General features: G+C 39.0%; 1 protein-coding gene across 2 annotated transcripts; it reads left to right on the top strand.

Annotated features, from left to right (window-relative positions):
• On the top strand, positions 1-17,142 carry tmem63a (transmembrane protein 63A). 2 transcript variants are annotated; one of them, XM_005745618.1, is made up of 23 exons: positions 1-302; positions 4,773-4,949; positions 5,139-5,218; positions 5,343-5,421; positions 5,954-5,991; positions 6,128-6,270; positions 6,544-6,595; positions 6,707-6,815; positions 6,988-7,058; positions 7,168-7,248; positions 7,699-7,816; positions 9,455-9,588; positions 10,134-10,277; positions 11,070-11,223; positions 11,307-11,413; positions 11,555-11,641; positions 12,003-12,068; positions 12,439-12,601; positions 12,750-12,855; positions 12,973-13,140; positions 14,743-14,858; positions 14,948-14,998; positions 15,520-17,142. In XM_005745618.1, exons 2-23 carry the CDS (start codon positions 4,797-4,799, stop codon positions 15,679-15,681), a joined length of 2,382 nt encoding a protein of 793 aa, XP_005745675.1. In that variant the 5' UTR covers positions 1-302; positions 4,773-4,796; the 3' UTR covers positions 15,682-17,142. The 2 variants fall into 2 exon arrangements, with proteins under 2 accessions (XP_005745675.1, XP_005745674.1); XM_005745617.1 differs by lacking the exon at positions 1-302 and adding an exon at positions 3,313-3,343.
• Positions 17,143-20,799: the final 3,657 nt, after the last annotated feature.

Below are 20,799 nucleotides of genomic sequence, written 5' to 3'. Positions count from 1 at the left end.
TTGAAGGAATGACAGGACCCCGAGCGCAAGAAAGCTTCTGCTGCGTCTGCGCATACTCAGTTCATTAAAGGAGGGCAGAGACGGGAGAGGGGCGAAGTTTTACCTGACTTCGGTTATTTAAAGTAGAAGGAAGTTTTGTTCCACACAAAATAAAACGAAAAAAAAAAAACCCCATTGACATACCGGTAAGGCTACTGAGCACAAATCTTTGCGGATAATCTGGAAACCACGCCTACACCCTGTCTGAACAAGTTAATCAAGTTGTTTAGCGGATGTTGACGTAGCTTCGTGACTTTGAGTAGGTAAGCAAAGTTTTGTTTACCTTATTAGCACTAGCTAACTCTTTCGTTCTTTAACTATTTTAACCATTGCTTCATTTCGGTGTAACCATTGCTTCGGTTAACCAGTTTACACTACGCGTTTGTTTAATTTTGAGCTTGGGTATTTTACTTTAACAATAGCCTCTTTGTGTGCGTTCAGTCAAACTGTCAAACAGCTGTTTCAGAGACACTTGTTTCACCTTGTGTTACTTGTAGAAATGTCTGAGTCAGATTAAGACTAAACAACGTTGTCCCGCTTTTGTACTGTGAATGTTGTTACTCGTAACATTTTTTTGTGCTAGCGTTGAGTAAAGTTCTTATCTCGTGGCCTATATTGCAGTTTTGATCCGCGTGACTCAGCGTGGCGCATCTGTTTCAGTGAAGGTGGATCACTAGAGATGAATGTTAGTTAACATGGAGCTAAGTGGCTAAATGACACATCACCAGTATTACTTCACACGACAAAAAAAAAGCCACAGACCTTATCAGGTTTCTGCATGCATTTCAGAAAGCAGACTGCAGTACACTACAGGAAGCTTTCAAGTGTTAATCAAGCAGAGGGGAACGCACATGTACTTAGTTTCTCAGTCTAAAAAGTCACATAGTACGAACAAGTAATTGTATAAAATACCACCTACCTAACAACAGTTGATAGATTCAACTGTATCTAATATGAACAAGCTACAAAGACGACCCTGCTGGATATACAAACCTAATTAAAAGTTATGCATTTACTACACTACACTCTTACTACTTTTACTTCTGTTATAAGATCTCTGTAGTGCTTTTCTCGGAGTTATAACTAGCAGCTGCCACTGCATGCACAGACAGCAAAAACTGATTATTGCAACACGGTTCAAGTGTCTTAATCTGGGATATCCTCTGATTTAATCTAGAGCCGCAAGACTTGAAACTTGCTTTTGAAATGCTGAAAGTTGCAGAGTTGTGAAACGCTACGGCCTATTTGTTTGCTGTTGCTCACTTAAAACTCTGATAATCAATTAACTAATTAGGTCATTAAGTCAAATAGCAACTAATGTAGTGCTCCATAGCAAGGTTCCTTCTTACTGGGTACTACAGCTTTCTCCCACAGTCCAAACACATGCCTCTTAGGTTGGTGCTTCTGAGCTGGCTCTTGGCATGAATGTGATCATAAATTGCTGTCTGTCTCACCCATGTGACAGACCCGTACCAGTATCTGTGACAGCTGGCATAGGCTTAAATACTACTGAAACCTTGAATTGGATGAGCAGAAGAAAATGGCTAGATTATTAGCAAACATTTGCTGGTTTCAGCTTTTCCAGCATATATCCTCCTTTTACTCGGGCTGGACAATTCTAAGACTTTTACATCAAACACCATTTATGCAGTTTGAGTCCTGCTGCACTGTCAAGAGGACATCTTGTAAATTGTTTTTAATTGTGCTGCCACTTTTGTGGGGGTTGGGCTAAGAGAGAACATTAACTTTCATTTCAAAATGACGGAGAATTTGCAGCTTCCACATTTTATTGCCCCAAAGGAGGCTAAGTGATCCTTTCTTGCTAATATTATGACTCTTTTGCTTAAAAAATATTAAATAGTTTCCTCAATTTTAGAGTCTTATCTTTGACTTAGTAGGATTTCTGAAATGTACAGTAATTTTACTACTTCCAAAACAAAAGTGGACGGCAGGACTTAAACCTGTGGCCATCCTTCAGGAAGCAGAAGGCAGGGTACAGATTTTCTTCTTTTACCCTGTTGATTTTTTATAATATTTATATATATATTAAAAGTGCATGAAACTGTACATCTCCTGTATTTATCAATTCATTTTAAATGGTACTGAAATTGATTTGAAATTGTTTTTTAGCATGAAACATGAAAACAGGACAACTCTGCCCACAACCAACAAGACAGGTAGTCCTCTGATCTAAATCAAACAGAAACTAGGCAAACCAGAGAGGGGAAGAGTCCTCTCTGAAGGTAGAATTAAAATTGAAAAAATTCTTCAGCATATCTCTGTTCACAGCTTGACTTAGGCAACCTAGTATCTGAATGTAATGGGTCCTAATTATAGCCAGTTCAATAAGTCGAGACAGATTCAAAATTAGGAAGTCGGTCAGGATAAACCATGATCTTGATGTCCCTCTTAAGAGGATACTTCCTTAAACAGAATGCCACAAGCCTTCCTCAATCAGCTGAAACCATACGTGTCCTGTAGGGCTGGGTGATATGGCCTGAAATCCATGGTATAATTTGAAGCATGTGCGGTAACAATATATGTTGCGATATATTCTTTTCTTCTGTATACCGTATTTCCCGCACTATAAGGCGCACTTAAAATCCTTTAATATTCTCAAAAATCGACAGTGTCAAAAATCTGTCAAAAAATGTTTTAGAATGACTTTGTTAGGCTAACAAGCTGCACCGCTTGATGGATTGTCGGAGCATTACAGTTACCATACTCAGGAGCTCGCGAAGTATTCTGGGTTTAAAACTCTGTTGGCTTCAGGTTCCAAAGTCAAACGAACACTGCGGCATCACTGAGAGTTAAAAACTGTCTAAATTATTTCATCTATAATAAAATGTTCAGTGTAACAATTAAGTTTAACATCCAGGCATCCATGAAAACAGAATTTATTAAACTTAGAAGTTAGCTGGAAGTTAGCTCACTAGTTTCCACCTAAAAGTGATATACCATGTTCTGACTGAGATATTTATGAAAGAATTCAAACGTACAGCTCTGCTATCACTTCCAAAGTAAATGAAGACAGAAAACTAAACAGCAGTGTCTTTTTTAGGGTTACTAAGTTGGGCTAGCTGGTATATAATGATGTGTTATGTGATCACTAGCGACACATTTATGTTAGCATAACATAAACACAGTGAAGCTGGATGATGAACGCTAACCTTTTTCCATTTGATAAAAGTTAACCAGAGTGTTCCTGATGTTTAGGGACAAATGCAATCACATGGCAGGATGCTGTAAATGGACCAAACTTCAGTCAGGAGAACAACTGAGATAATCCATCCACAATACTGAGGTTAGTCATTAATATACTGTGTCATCATTAAATATTAATGAATAAATGGTAGGGAAATGGAAGAAGCACAGTTTTTGGCTTTCCTAATATTCCAAAACGTGCTTCATCTTCTCCCTACTACTGTCGCTCAGCATAATTTGCAGATGATATTGCTTGCAGCCACTGCAATGTTTTTGACCATACCATAATCCTTTTGACCGGCTTGATGGTGGGTGGCTGTTGCTCAGGTGGTAGAGCAGATCAGCTACTGATCGGAAGGTTGGTGGTTCGATCCCTGGCTCCTCCAGTCTGCATGCCAAGTATCCTTGGGCAAGATACTAACTGATGCATTCTTTGGAGTGTGAATGTAGTTTAGTTTGCACTTGTGTTTAGAAGTGCTTGTGTGGGTGGCTAATGGGTGAATGAGGCATGTTGTCGCTTTGAGCACCCCGGGAGTGGAAAAACGCTATATAAGAATCTGTCCATTTACCATGATGACACCATTAACATGCGCTATCGCGGTACCGTTCATATGGTTTCTACTATATACCGCCCACCCCTAGTGTCCTGTTTGGCAGTTCATAAACCAAATCCTACAGCCTCAGAGCCATTGCTTACACATTACTCAATAATAGACTTCAGGTGTTGTCAGTTTGCCAATGCTCCTCAAAAGCTGGTATGTACAGCAGTACTGTCTGGCCCTCCTCCAGCTCCTCTCCTGACAGCACTAAGTATGACTCCACTTTGACAGTTCTGAGTAAAATCCTGTCTGCCTCACTCAGCCCTCTGTCCTTTCATCCACGATCATTGTTTGTGCCATGAGTGACAAGACTTAACAACGCAGCTTTGTGTGACTATTAGGTGTGTAGAATGGATTTTAATTGTTTTTTTTTTTAAAGTTAGACTCTGAGAAGTTATTGGTGTTTCAGTGTTCAGATATGTTTCCTTCATTTAACCATTCAAGTTTGGCCAGAAATCCACACAAAAATGAAAACGGTAGAATTACATTAATTACATTTTTTTTTGTGATCTAAAAAGACCTGATGTCCACTACTAAAAAGTAAATACAGTCATTAAAAATAATGAAATAATTAATTTAATTAATTATTAAGTTAAAATACAATTTAATTAAATAATTAATTACATTATTACTATTTATTTATTTATTTTATTGTAACATGTTTCTCAATAATAGCAGTAATTGGTGGTTGATTGTTGCAATTTCAAAGAAAATGTTGCATCCCTTATTCAAAGGTTTGCTAATCGGGGAAATCATTGTTCAAAAGTCAGCACTCAGGGACCATTGGTTCGAGATTTGTTTGTGATCACACAGTTTAAAGCCTTAATGGTGGTACTCCCACAAGTCATCAGTAGTTGAGTTAATACGTCTTCCACTTCTGTGACTATGAGAGATCTCATTTTAATCGTGCAGTGCTTTTATTCTCTACAGAGAGACAGCTGGTCCACTCCAGTAATGAAATCACTGTGGTGGGAGCAAGAGTCCCACCTGCCTGCAAACCGTAGCGATGGCACTGTCTGCTTCAACTCCACACAGAGCACCGTCCTAAAAGGACTCGAATTTGGAGGAGTGCCAGCTGTCCTGCTAATCAACTTCGTTGTCTTTGTGGTTTGTTTCTGCCCCTTTCTGATCTGCTTCTGATAAAAGGAGACATAATTACAAATACTTTAAAACTCAGTTTTTTGTCTTGTGAATACATTCTTTCCTTTTAATGTTTTAAAAGCAAAAGTAAATTCTTCCAATAGAGCAATTTAAGACATAATAGTGATAAATGGTCAGTTGTATTGCTATCCACAGATTCTGCTGATCATCTTCACGATTATCAGGAAACAGTTCTGGGACTACGGACGTTTAGCTTTGGTCGCAGACGATGACGGGTCAGTTAAGTTTGAGCATAATCTAAGCAGAAGGACATGTGGTGCACATACTACCCAGAATCTAGATTTTGAAATTGTAAACTGAATCTGCATTAGTCTTTGACACAGCCGCTTTGTATATCAGGTTCACTGGCTCATCACGCCGCCGCTATGGACGTAAGTCATCCACTGAGTCCAACATGGAGGAACCAGATTATGACACGGTATGTAAAAGAATGCCACTAAAAATGAGAATTAATAAAGCATAAAATGGTGGTTGTACTGATAAAGATAAATGGTATCGTTAAGGTAAACTGACTTCAGTTAATACTTGATGTAGTAATGATCAAAAAACAGATTTTTTTGTTTGGTTTTTTAAAACACTACCTTCTTTTGAAAATGCATGAAACCCACTAAAACATAAACAAACCATCAAATTAGGATGTGTGTTTGGGATATGAAGTGAGCTCAAGTTCCTCACCTAAACTGGTTCACAGGCTTCACTTAATACATTTGACCGCATATACCTAATAGCATTGCAGGCAGACAGTTTTAATCCACTGGAATGTTGGTTGCTCAAAGATATCAATATAATGTGCTTTGCTAACACTTATGCCCTTTTTGATTCCGTGACCATGACTTGCAATTGTAGGAAGTTGGTTTTAGTCTCAGCGTGTTTTTGAAAGGTGACAAAGGGCTTTACGCAGGTCTTCTTTGGGTATTTTAGAGCAATAACAGATCTCTCTTTTTGTTCAGGGATTCTGCTCTTGGCTGTGGTATTTATTCACAATAGAGTGAGTGTTTTTCTTTTTTTTTTCTTTTTTTCCTGTTTTAATCATTGTTTCACTCCAAAAACCTACTTTGTCATCCTTTCAACAATGAGGCAGAATATGTGAGGTGTGATTCTGTATTTGTATGCTTATGTCGCAGTGATGAAAAGATAAAAGCCAAGTGTGGCATGGATGCTGTTCACTACCTGTCATACGAGCGACATTTGATTTACCTGCTGGTGATTCTCACCGTCTTGTCCATCGGTGTCATACTACCTGTCAACATGACTGGAGGCCTTCTGAGTAAGTTTCAAAGTATACCCTTCACTCTTGTGTTTCAAGAAAAAAAATCAGCTTAATGGCTGAAGTTAAAAAATTTACTGATTAAAGGTCAGGCGTGAGTCAAGCAACAAGAACTCAGGAGCTGAGCTGTCCACTTCATAATCAGTGATTTGTACCCACAGACCATTAAGCATGTTTTTAAGCCATTTTTTTTAAAGGTTAAATTCATTGTTCTGTGATATGTGTCTATTCATATTTTTGCTAATTTAAAAAAAAAGGTTTTATTTCTTTCAGATATTGACAGATTGACGTTTGGAGAGACAACTATTGGAAATCTGAAAAAGGGGTAACTGCTTTATAAATTATGACGTTTGAACAAACCCTGATACCGTAGGATGGTATTTTCTTGTCTTTATTGTCTACTTTGAATAACTGTCCTTCTGGTATTTTCTTGTAGAAACAACCTGTTATGGCTACACACAGTATTTGCAGTTATCTACCTGATCCTGACGGCTCTGCTGCTGCAGCGTCACGTGTCACAAATGAAGGGCACGCGCAGAGAGATAGTGAGTGTCAGAGCACCGGAGTAGACTAGAGTACTCAGACTAGACTGGATGCTATTTGATGTAAATTTATGATAATACATGGCTGGGATGTTAGTTTCCCACTATCCTTTTACATTGGATTGCATTTTTCTGTGAGAAGTGTTAAGTTCCCCTTCTGATTTTCTTTTCCTAGGCCAGAAACACCTTGTTTGTGTGTTCCCTCCCCAAAGAAGTAACAGCAGAAGATGTAAAGACCCATTTCGTGTGAGTAAACAGAATTGTATAATAAAATTTATAATGAAATTCTGGTTTTGTTCACATTTTGTCTTGAGCATGGAGACAAGTAATTGTAACCAACTGTGTTTGTTTAAAGAGAGGCATACCCTTCCTGTCAAGTGTGTGCTGTCACCTTGGCGTATAATGTGACCAAGCTCATGTACCTTGATAAGGAAAGGTAAGAAAATCATGTGTGTATTTTATACTTTATCAGTAAGTTCAAATGTGTGACAGTTTCACATTTGTTTTTCTAACCTCAAAATGTTTTCAAACACTATCTTGTAGAGCATATTCAACTTTTTACAAAAGTAGCAGACCGCCTACACATTACAGCTACAAGAGCTGCTCAGCCATAGCAACCCAGGTCATGAAGCTCATGGTGCACAGATTTTGTGCTGATGTTAATTTCACAGAAAGTAGGCAGAGCAGCAGTCAGTCAGCAGAGCATTGGCGACTTTTATGCAAATTCAAGCATTAGGAAGTGTGACCGGGTTTTTTTATGTACACATAGTTGTCAAGTAGTGTCAATCTGTGTCAATCAGTCTGTGTGGGGTTTTTTTTGTTTTTTTATTGGTTTTTGAGTTTGTCTTTTTGTTGTTCTTGTTGTTGTGGGTTTTTTTCATCTCAGGATACGTGCTGGGAAAAACCTGTGCTACTATGAGCATGTCCTACGGAAAAAAGGACAACGTGTGTTCATCACCCCCCGTATGTGTGGCTACTTATGTTGCTGCGTCAGCTGTGTGAAGGTGAGCCAGGCCAGATGATCAAAGTTCTGCACCATTTTAAGTTCAGTATTATGTATATAGCGCCAGCTCACAATTACAGTTGTGTACGAAAGTAGGAAATTAGAGGACATTTGGGTCTTTATATCTTTAAGACATAGTAGTTTAACTAGTTAATTTATATCATGAAGAAATAAAGCTGGGTATCATCTGCATTGCACTGAAAATGTATGCAGTATTTTTTAAATAATATTTTAATCATTTACCCAAGGGAAACATATAATGTAAACAGCTGCACAACTTGGATTAACTAGCTATCACATAGATATGATTCAAATCACTGCAGCATAGTATCTTAAATACCTCCGGCAGGTTCTAATCTCTATAGTAAAATATTGTAGTTAACGGTGTTTAACTCTTCACTGAAGTCTCGCTGGGACTGTACAGAAATTAATACACAGTCAGTGGATGCAAGAAGACCATGTGAGACCTTCACTAAGACTTTCTGTTCTGTTATGAGTTCTCAGTCCTGACTGAAACTGTTCAAATAAACATTTGTTTGCAAGTGATCAGTTATCTGTTTTACAGCTGCTCTTTTAAGAATTCCTGAGATAAAAGGAAGATTAGAAATCTATAATCAGCTAGGACAGTTGGATCAAGTGACTACTTTTTAAGTAAAGATTTAATTACTGCCACCCTAAAAGCCTGTGGTATGTAATGTCTTAATAAAGATAGATGAATCATATTTAAAAATGAATCATTAATTAATGGTGAAACTACTTTGAGCAGTCTTGTAAGAATGTGGGCTAAAAGGGACCTTAATGGTTTAGAGGAAGCATTTATTCAAGTTAACTCAGATCAGTGAGAGAGAAAGTCGCAGTAAATATCAGCAGTTATTCGAGTTGCTATCCTTAATGATGAATTTTTTTAAAGTTCTAATGGTTAAAGGAATGTTTGGCTCAACAGAGCTCTAACCACTCATTGGCCATCTGTCTGGTTGCAACAGAGCACTTGATGACCCACTGTCATCAAGTGCTTGTTCATAGAAGGTTGTTGGGGTTTTGTGTGTGTTTGTTTGTTTGTTTTGTTGTGTTTTAAGTGTGTACAACTCAATATTCTCTCTAATTTTTGAGTTATTTGCTTCATGGTGCTTGTTTGTGAGTTATACCAGGGAGTTAAATATCCTTGATTTGTTGCCTTCCTTTTTAAGCCACAGTTTCCAGGGTCGTTTGCAGTGAGGCTTTAACACTATTAACAAGACAATCAACCTTTGTAGGAGTAGAGTTTAGATGGTTTGCATTGTGTTTGCACATAATATTGAAGAAATAATGGAGGAAACACTTGCTTAAATCTAGTTACAGCGCTTTCAGAAATGTATTATCTGCTGCTTTGTATTCCAGTATCGTAAAATTAAATGTTATTAGAAAATGATAAGACAAAAGAGGATTTTTTTTTTTAAGGGAATATGTTTAACTGCTCAGTTTCAATGCTATGCAGAACAAGATCCATAAAGCATTTAAAGTAGTTGGTGAGCTTTTAGCTTAATCTTCGAAATATAATTAAAGATCTACACTACAGAGTGCTAAATCTGTAAATGAAACTGATTCAGAAAACGTGTACCGTCTATTAAAAACAATATTTTCTGTGTTTGTGTCTTCTCAGGTTGACGCCATAGAGCATTACCATGCTAAAGAAAGGTTACTGCTGGAAGAGGTGAGACAAGAGGCAGAAATAGCACCACACTACCCCCTAGGGATTGCTTTTGTCACCTTACAGACTGAGGCCATGGCCAAATTGTGAGTATTAGTGTAACCTTTTGAGGTCCAAATAGTCATAAGTGGTAACCCTAACCTTAACTCTGCCCTGTGTCAGATCGTTTCCAAATTAACAAATTTGCAAAAAATGCATAATTACATACATATTTTAATAGCCTAGGGTTAGTGTTACAGTTGGGGTTGTCACTGACGGTGACTTAAGTGTTCTTACTATCTGTACTATCATTACTTGCTGTACAGTATGTACTACTTTTGTATGTAATGGGTCCAACTGCATTGTAACTCATTTGGTGACTGACTGCTGTTTCCATTATTTTTATTTTTGTAAGAGCAACATGCTTTGACAGTGTAACCAACATTGGCATGCCAGGTGTGTCAGTGTTTTTCTGTAAGCAGCAATATTCTGTGTGGTTTATCCTCTTCCCTGATGATGACCATGATCTCTTAATTGCGTTGTCATCAGATTTCTTATTCTGTTGACGTTTAGTGGGAAAATGCCTCGTGGCAATTTTTCTGAAAGCTAATGCAAACGTTAATCGCTAAAAGTTATCATTTACCTGCTGCAGAATTCTGAAAGACTTCAATGCAGTCAAGTGTGGTACCATGAGCAGCTGTTGTGGAGCGCAGCGCCAGCCGTCATCCAAAAGCCAAAGTCTGAAAGTGAACAAGTGGCGCGTCGGGTTTGCACCATATACAAGGAATGTTTACTGGTAAGATCTGAAACACTAACCTTTCACACTGTATGCTCCCCATGCACTCCGTAGAATTTTACTCATAAACTAATTTATCTATGTAGATGGACTAAGTGGCAACAATAACAAAATAATAATACAAAAAAATACATTGACTCTGGCAAAATTGTTAGTAAGCATTAGTATTTGTGGAATGTAGCAAAGTTATCTGGTTTATTATCTTTCACTCCAAACTGTGGCAACATTTAGAAAAAAGGGAGCAGTCAAAAGTACCTTTATTTGTGTCAGCCCAGAATTTTACAATTTGAGCATCTAAGTTCTGCCTGTACTAACATCAAAACCTATACTCTGCACATAGGCTACGTTCACACTGCAGGCGAAAGCGCATCAAATCTGACTTTTTTGACCCTTTGCGACCCATATCCAATCATGGTATGACCGTGTGAACAGCACAAATGCGATATTTTCAAATCTGATCTGGGTCACTTTCGTATGTGGTACTGAATCCGATACATATCTGATGTTTTAGAAAGCGACTGCTGTTTGAATGGTCTTCTTTTGCGCATGTGGGCCGCTTTGAGGGTTCACACTAGAGCACGTTTGCTGTCACATTTTATCGGCGTAGTAATTTAACCTTTTTTGAGAAAGCAAGCACGCAACATTTGTATTCTTAATGTATACTGTTCACATCAGAAACAGGAGACATTTATGAGGACGTATTCACGGTGCACACCAGCCTTTTCTTTGCAGTGTCTCTTTGTATGTAACTCTCCTGTTATTTCTGTTTTTCACGTTTTTCCTAACCCATAGGGAAAATCTCTCAGTGCAGGGTTTTTCGTGGTACGCGCGCTATGTAGCGCTAAATTTATTCCTTTTCATCCTGCTGACCTTATTCACGACCCCCACTATCATTATCAACACCATGGATAAGTTCAACGTGACCAAGCCCATCAACGCTCTTAATGTGAGACTTGCACATGCAAACACAGTTAACCATCACAGGTTTGCAGCAAGTCTAAAGGTTGTTTTGTTTGTTTTTTGCCCTAGAGCCCCATCATCAGTCAGTTCTTCCCCACGTTCCTGCTTTGGGCCTTCTCTGCCCTGCTTCCTACAATAGTGTACTATTCTACACTAGGAGAGGCACACTGGAGCAGGTAGAAAGGACACACACACACACACACACACACACACACACACACACACACACACACACACACACACACACACACAGAGCAGTAGTGTACTGATTGGTTTCAGAGGTAATTTGTTTTATTCCGCTGCCATCTGTGTCTCAGGTCCAGCGAGCAGCTGAGCATGATGCGCAAGCTGTACTTTTTTCTGCTCTTCATGGTACTCCTCCTCCCCTCGCTAGGACTCACCAGGTAATTTTTATTACTGCCAGTTTGAATAAGCACCAGTTTACAAAAAAACTAGGTTTATTGTCTATTCACTGAAACTACTTCTCAGTATGTCGCATACAGCAAGAAATGGAGGAACTCAAACACTTCCACGTATCAGAAGCCATAACTCACTGTTGGCCTACATTTCATAAGACTCGCTGACAAAAACTATCCAAGCTCAGTCGCCACAGCCAAGTGTAAATGCTTTGCATGAAATAAATCCTTTTTATGTTCATATGTAGTTTGCTCAGTAAAATAAAAATTCCCCCAAGTGTAGAGATGTTTAATGGTGTCGGTACATGTAGCCAAGAAAGCTTGGCTAACTTTCTGTGTTTTTGTTTAGTCTTGCTGTGTTCTTCCAATGGCTATTTGACAAAGAATTTCTCTCCAGTGGGACAGTGAGATTTGAGTAAGTGAGCTATCTTGAAAGTTAATAGAGTTGAGATTAAGTCATCATTTCTTTGATATTATATAATACAAGCTTTACTAACATATTAATAACTTGCCTGTTTTTAAGATTATTTTGTACTGTGTTCTTTACATTGATTTAGAATATAAATTTTACATTTAAAGTATGATTGTTGGTTGTTTTATTTACAGCTAGATGCTTTTCTGAGACTATAATGGTTTGATTGACAGTGTAATAGTGTAATATCATACAAAATGGGTAAATGTTTTTAAATATAGCTTCTTATGATCCTGGACAAACTATTTATTTACCGAAATTAACGTTTTGCCCTGTTCTTCTCTTTTGGTGGTCTCTGGTTTGATTACACCAGGTGTGTGTTTTTACCTGACCAAGGGGCATTTTTTGTCAACTACGTAATTGCAGCAGCCCTCGTGGGCTCTGCGATGGAGTTGTTGCGGTTGCCAGGGTTACTGCTTTACGTCATTCGTTTGATGATTGCTCGCTCTGCTGCTGAAAGGAAATATGTCAAAGAGGTTTGTAGTGGCTTTAACTGCTATACTTTGCTCTAATTTCATTCTGTCATAAATCTACAACTGTTAGAGAATATATTGTTTGTGAATATCTTTCTGATTCTCCCCTTCGTATTTAGAAGGTGAATAACTTGTCAACATCGTGTTACAGAATCAGGCATATGAGTTTGAATACGGAGCCATGTACGGCTGGATTCTTTGTTTATTTACGGTTATCCTGGCTTACAGCATCATTTGTCCTGTAATAGTGCCTTTTGGTGAGTAACTACACAAGTGTTGCTCCGCTAGATGTTTGTTGTTGTTGTTTTTTTCTTTATTATCTAATAGTCTGTTGACTTTTCAGTTTTTAATCGCCTCCTTTCTGACTGTATCAGGTCTCATCTACATGGTCCTGAAGTACCTGGTGGACAGATACAACCTGTGCTTTGTTTACCTGTCTGCTCGCCTAGACCGCCAAGTTCACCTGGAGGCTGTGAATCAAGCTCTGGGCGCACCCATCATCTGCCTAATATGGCTTTACTTCTTTTCTGCCCTCAGAATGGGTGAGAAATAATCTATCCTTTTTCATCCTTTTTCATAAGGGTTTCTCAAATTATCAAAGAGTCACGAGAGGCAGACTCTGTCCCAGCAGACACTAGATGATAGAATACAGAGAAGTAGAATACCATACCATTTTAATTCATATCCATACAAACTGCCAATTTTTAATCCTCATAAACATGCTATCTGATGTGTATGTCTTTGGACTCTGGCGTGCTAGCTAGCCAGGCATAGATGACTCAAAACCTCCTTGCTGTGAGGCGGCACTGACTGCCACTTTTAAAATTCTGCAACGCAAATTATCCATTGTGTTTAACCCTAAACATGGCCAATAATGCTTGAGGGACATTTTATCTCAGAGTCAAATGTACACGCTTTTCCTCTGACCTTTGATGTCTTGTCTACATTGTTTTGCTGTGAGAGTCACAGTTTTATCACTACGGTGCTAGTTCGCTTCTTTAAGTTGTTTTGAGTAGTTTGAGCTCACAAAAAGGTTTATGGATATTTTATTGAGTAACTGAGTCATGATTTCTGCAGAGAGACATTGCTACTGAGTTTTTAAAATGTTATTTTTGGGGAAAAAACTGCTACTTCAAGCATCAGAAGACTAGCTCTGCGTAGTTGTAGTTCAAGATGAGCCAAACGCAGCCAAAAATACAGGACAAGCTTATTTTGAAGATAAAATGAAAATTACACAAATTGATTTGCCTCATCTGTTTTTAATGATAAATTATACATTCACACTTAATGCTTACTTGAGTCCACGTCTTCAGTATTGAACGGTTATTTCAACCCAAAGGCACCCCCCTCCCCCCTGTCAGCTATGAATTAAAGTTTTCCATACCTGTATCTGAAATCTACAGAGCCCCTCTGATGACATGGTCCAAAAAATAAATAAATTGTGGCCACAAAATTCTACTTCGTGCCCACGAAATGCTAATTTGTGGGCACGAATCGGGTATAACGTGGCAACGAATTACACATTTGTGGCAACGAAATAGATAACATGCAAACATCATATTGATACAATTCCTGGACAGCTGCGTAGAGACATAAGCATACGAGTAGGCTACACCTATACACCATGGACAGAGACAGTATGATTGAGTTTTATTTTAGGCTGGGAATGAGCTACAAATGCATTTTGAAAAGCCTGCAATTCAAGGAACCATTATTACGGAAAGACATTTAAACAGGATATTGAGAGCCAAGTTGCTTTACAGACGTAAGTACGACCTGGACGCCGGGATAGATTTTATTGTCAACCAACTGTAAGGGCCTGGGAAGGATCACGGGTATTGGTCAAGTGTTTCGTGCCCACAAATTAGCATTTCGTGGCCTCGAAATAGTATTTCGTGGGCACAATTAAGTATTTCGTGGGCACAATTAAGTATTTCGTGGGCACAAATAAGTATTTCGTGGGCACAAATAAGTATTTCGTGGGCACAAATAAGTATTTCGTGGGCACAAATAAGTATTTCGTGGGCACATTATACCCATTTCGTGCCCACGAAGTAATATTTTGTGGCCACAATTTATTTATTTTTTGGATCATCAGAGGGGCTCCGTAGAAATTGTGTTTGTGTGTGCATGCAATGTTTCAGGTTTCTGGGCACCCACATCTCTGTTTACTTTGGTGGTCCTGTGTATCACCATCATCATCTCTCTCAGCTATACCTGCTTTGGCTTTTTCAAGTACCTCAGTCCACTCAACTATGTGGTGAGTATTTTCTTGTGCGTGATCAGTACTCTGTTGTTTCTATGTCGTCCTGCACAATCAGTGCTCAAAGTGTTTGCGTTCTCTCTCAGGTCAAGGACGAGGACGAGGATCCAGGAGAGGGCGTGGACGAAAGCACTTCGGTACTGTATTTGTTCTTTAAAATGTCCACATTATAACTAAAGCTCAGGCATATTTAAGAGGGGCCTGAACTTGCGTCAACCTGCATGTCCATTCATTTGCCCTATTTGTCATTTGTCCTGTTAGTCATTAATAAGCAATGACTAACATAATGATGAATTACTTTGGCTTCAGCTGCCACAGAAAATGCAACTGCACTTAAATAACACAAAAAGTTGGAGGATTATAGACCCGAGAGAGCTAAAATGGAAGTCTACCCAGTGGATCCTGAGGGTTGTTAAAGTCATGAACTTTGAGCCTTATTAGTAGTTTCTGCACTTATGTTCAAAGCTGACTCCAGTTTTGTTTTTTCGAAGCTGTATCTTTCCTTTCTGTCTTCACAAGGTCATACTTTGGCCACCACTTTCAGCATTGCATGAATCACATCACATAGAGTTAAGAATTTTCAAAAGTCAGTGTAGAGAAACACGCTTTTCTTTTGTTTTCACTGCTCATCCATTTTGTCTTGGCTGTACGTTAACAGGTTTACCTTCCCAGAGTACTCAACCCTAAATCACCTGCCAGCATCCCACAAAATGACGATCAAGCTCCGCAGTCTTATGGGTCTTTTGATGACACTGCAGCCTGCAGCTTCACACCAGTAGACAAAAACATGGAAGAATCCAACAGTGATTTGAACCCTTGAAGTCAAGATGCTCCTTTGTCTTGATCATAAATTTGCTTCTTCGAGGTTTTACAGACAGTCCCGTTGAGTCCAGAAACCTTCATAGATCAGCACCTACGATGTTACAAAGTGGTAACTTATTTAATTTCTTCTGTGAGATAAGTTTATGGTTTCAGGGAAAATGTGTTGTTCATTTTAAAAATTACTATTTATGGGTGGGACTTTTATTGGATATCTAGAGAATACGTTTGACCAGTATACATAGGAAACAAGATTTTAATATTATCTGTCATAAAGCACAACCAATTGATAAGGACCAACTCACCATGTCATGTCAGTTGTTATTATGCTCATTTCACAAGCTTGTGGGGTCCACTGGGATAGCTTTATATGGTTTAATGTTTCAATACACCTCAAGTGTAAATTGCAGGAGCTTTCTCAAACACTCCTGAGCTTTTCTCTTTAATTCTCCCCTCCTGAAAAGCCCGGTCAGCTGGCATGAGGGAGGCAACTAAAGAAAAAAAAGTTTCATCTTTAGCTTGTTTAAAAGGAGCATTTTATACAGTGAGTTTGATTCTCAGGTGACGTCACAGCTGTATTAACATCTGGGCAGCAGGTTAAAAAGGCTTTGGAGTGGCAGCTGGTTTGCATTACACCAGGCTGCCTTTAAGTCATTATTTCATTTTTGGTTGAAAACAGAAACCGGGAAATATTGTAATGAGAACACTTTACTGGAAATCTTTGCTGTATGAGTACACGAAGAAAAAAGGGTAGCAAACGTGCTAATGTACAAACCTTTTTACCAAAAAAGCAAGAAATCTTCAGGGTCTTTGTTCACCCTTGCAGCCAGCAGCAGAATATTTGGCGTGGTTTACTCAGAGCTGAGACATTTTAGACTGACGGTTAGCATTATTGGCTCTGGCTGGAATATGTTGGTGGGCAATGAGCATTTAGATTTATTTGAGGCAGCTGCTCATTCTTTGTTTAAAACCATGGCAAACCATCTACTAGATGGGCATTAATTGATGTAGATATGTTAAGGAACAAAATGAAGGGGGGAAGGGGGAAGAAATGAACAAATGAATATGAGTCATAATGTTTGCAAAGGAACACCAGAATTAATTTCTCACACATACTGATTTACGTCTGCTACACAAATGCCAAAGGGATTGATTGCTGATTATTGCCAGAGCACCTGCCAAGGGTCTCCTTAATATTGCACTTTTTTGTATCTTTCTTGTGTTTACTAAAAAAATCCGTTTTTGCTTTTTGTAATACAATCAGTTCTACAGGAGGTGGAAACCAAAACAATGTTTTGATTGTTGGTGTCATATACAATGTTGTCTAAGGTCAGATAAAAATTCTGAAGCATTACTTAATGAATGTTATAATCAGGTCAATGTTTATCTGCGTCAAATGTATCTTTTGCAGCTTAAATTAAGCATTTAACAAAGAAACAAATTATTAAAGAAAACTTGTTCAGTGGCGGGTAAACAGTGTTGATTCTTTGGAGTTATAATAGATAACATGTTCTCAGATCATGCAGTTATTGGCAGCACGTTAACGTTCATAAGTCTGTTTTGTCATTGGGGGGCACTGTTGAGCTGCAGTGGGTTTGTGTGATCTCTGAAATATTCATAGAGCAGTAATGCACAATGCTACATAAAGGATTTCTAACTTACTCTGACATCGGTATGAGCCGGTTTACTGGGTGACTATTCCAGCAGCTCCACCTCCTCACCTGATCCCTCGCTATTGTCTCCTTTTCTGTTCCCTTTCTCTTCTTCTTGGCCTTTTCCCCTTTCTCACCACGGGTACCTGCCTCAGCTGAGAAAGACCACTGTTGTCAAATAAAAGGCTTTTAGGGTGCCGTAGTTGTTAAATATGGGTAATGAAGTGCTAAGCATCTAGTAGCTGTGGTGAAAGGAGACGTACGGACCTGCTGGACGAATATCAGCGCAGACTAACGGAGCCTTGCAGTAGCTCTTGAAGAACAAAAAATCTGTTCAGGAAGAGTAACTATTGAAGAGGTTTGGGACAACTATGTCCTCGTACATCCTGGCCCAAGAATCCAGTATAAATGTGCATGCATTTACTTGGAAACTTTATACATCAGCTACTTAAGTGAAGGTACAGATGATAAAAAAAGAAATGAAGAAATATTTAAAAAAAAAACTCCCCCTGAGCAATATAAATTTTGTAAGCACTGAGCACAAAGGTTACTGACTGTGCTTTACCCCAATGTCTGACAAAGATTAAGTATTACAAAACAGCCTCTCACATGTTTACCCTTTCTCAAGTGTTAGTATTGTGTGAAAGTGATTAAGCAATAAAGTTCTGTTCTTAGTATTATTCGATCTCCAGTATGCTTAAAGTCATAACACAATTTTCAGTGTAACCTTTTTAATGAAAAGCTAATAGTGAGAAGGAAAAGGGGGAAACCTGCCTGAGTCTCACGCAAAGAGATTTGGAAACTGATCTGAAAAACTTGGAGAAAGTCACATGAGAAAAGCTGTAGAGGGTCAGGATGCAGGGGAACTAATAACTTGCACATATCCTCATGTGGCTCCAAGGATGAGCTGGTGAAATAAGATTAGATTTTGATATTAGACACCTGATATATCCTCTGTGCTTTGAACATGTAATGCATGGTTGCTGCTGGAGAAACTTGCCTTCTGCTAACTCAGTAGAGCGGCAATAATGTTGATTTTAAAGGCTGCATGAGCCTGGGAAGGAGCTCTGAGCGGCAGCCAGAACTACAGTGTACAGTACAAGTTTCCAAAACCACACACCAAACTCTGACCCGATGTTAAAAACGCCACAAATTCATTGGCTCTTGCTTTGGCCCACATTGTGCTCGACTTTATGTCATGGGTGTGTGAAAGTCTGAAGTTTGATCCAGTCACATGCAATCTTGGGAGTAGTTTGTGGCATTTCACATGCAAGGAATTCACTTTGATAGTCACATATTCTTTTATTCTCATTTTCTTTCTCCTTTGAGTATTGAATTCATACACTGCGCATAAAGAGAAACGTGGAAAAAATATAGTTTTGATCACATAAATTTGTTTGCTAAAGCTTTATTTATATGGCTGTAATTTTCTAATTTATTTCCTAACAGTTACCAAGACTTTTCTTGGAAACCAGTTGTGTCATTTGGTACAAATTTCCGGGAAAATAATAATGTCTTTAGGAGAAATGCTTCATTTAAACCTGGGCAAATATTCCTCTTTTTTTCACTTATTATTGGAAACTTATGCTGTGTCTGCGCATTACCGTGTGTCTGTCCTTACACTGTTGTTTTTTTTTTTCCATGTTTAGCCAACCAGCTTTAAATAGCCCTCAAGGTTTGCTAGTAAACAGCTAAACAGCTTCTATTAGTACCAGCTGGGATGGTGGCTTAGTGGAACCATTTAAGCAGTTAATAAGGATCGTTCAGAAATTATCTGGATGACAAGAAATACTATTTTATTTTAACTGGCATTAAAATGAGATTATTTTAGCTGTCTTGCCAAGACTTAGATGGGAACTTTGATATCACTCTCAAGTATATAAGAAAAAGAATAAGCAAATTTAAGGAGAGTGGGTAAGCCTATTGATTATAGTAATTACTGTGTTTGAGTAGATTGTTGGGGCCCCTCATCAAATGAAAGAGCAGAGACTTAGCTAGTACTTGCATACACAATACAATTTATCCACTGTTAATCCAAACCCTCTCTGGCTGTTTTGTATAGGTGTGTAAAGCGTTGAACTCAGTGCCCTAAATGCATTCTTAGTATTGTTGACGTCTGTGCTTTTGTGTACCACAGATGCTATTATGTCACTTCCCTCCCTCTCTCTCAGTATTCAGTTAATTGTGCACTCCCAGGACACTGAAGTTAAGAAAGAGCCGCTCTGTGTGTTCGGGTGTGTGGATGTATGTGTGTGTGTATCAAATAAGAATTAAGCCCATTTAGTGTTTTGAGGGTTTGGGGTCAGATTTCCTTCATGTCACCACCAAGATCGATGGAAGTGACCTCTGACTGCTGCAATTTGTATATAAACACAGTTCTGGCCAATCACAACATCTCGTGGGATGGTGCCAACCAATGAGAACCCCTGGAAGCATCATGCTCTGTGGCACTCCTATCTTTTGTCCGTCAGGATTAGTGCCATGGCAACGCTGGTCGCCTGGGAGGTGAGTTTCCCAGAGCAGCAGGACAAGCACAGAAACAGGCCGCTTGAGTCCAAGTCTTAACTTCCTCTCTGGCCAAATGGAAAGCTGGACTGAAGCAGTGTGTATGTGCGTGCGTGTCATTCTGTAAGTCCAAAACTTCCACCAAGACTGCCAACTCTAATGAGGTGCCAATTTGAGCCACAAGCTCAAAGTGTGTTTTGTCTGTGTGGGTGAGTAGGTGGGTTGATGAGGGGCTGTCCTTGTGTGTTCTCTTCTCTGTGGAGCTCTCTGTAGAAAAGTCACCCCACTCTCATTCTCTTGGACTACATTAGCCAGAAGGGCGGAGGGCCAGGCAGCTGAAATCACCGCTGCTGACGAAGCATGTGACTCCAGACCGAGGCTCCTTTGTTTGGATGGTTACAGCCAACACACAGTCCTGGAAATGCAGCGTGACAAGGGAATAGACGAGCATGGGAATGAATGGACGGCAGTAATAATTAAAACCTGATTATCTGTTTTGTGATTGCTGAGAGGAAACATCTGCAACAGTCTGAGAGTTACAGCCCTTTGGCAAATAAGATGTTGACCACAAATGTGATCAGAAATGGGGTGAAAATCCAAAGACTTCAGTGCGTTTACATTTTTTTGAATGAATCCTCCATGCAATTGTTTTTATTGTTAGTAAACGGATCCACCATTAACTCCCAGGCTGAATTCACGATGCTTTCACAGTATTCACAGGGTGCACACACCCAACCGCTTCTATTTGATATTGAATTAGCTGAATTGGCAGTAATTCTACGCAGCTGTGAAGAGTGAGTGAAGTGTGAGCGCTGAAGCTAGTGTAAGTGAGGTACAGTTGCAAACCTTTACGCTGACTTGATTACAGTAAATCTGCTGTAGAGTGAGTGAACTGGACCCCGCAATTAAAATGAAAACTACTGCATGTAGAGAAGGAGGTAATTGAATGATTAGTGCATAAA

Source organism: Pundamilia nyererei, unplaced genomic scaffold (genome assembly GCF_000239375.1).
Source record: "Pundamilia nyererei isolate P.nyererei 1_Seehausen unplaced genomic scaffold, PunNye1.0 scaffold00161, whole genome shotgun sequence".
In the NCBI taxonomy this organism is placed as follows: Eukaryota; Metazoa; Chordata; class Actinopteri; order Cichliformes; family Cichlidae; genus Pundamilia; species Pundamilia nyererei.
The sequence above is the reverse complement of the archived record's forward strand: the minus strand, read 5'-3'. Positions and strand labels throughout refer to the sequence as shown.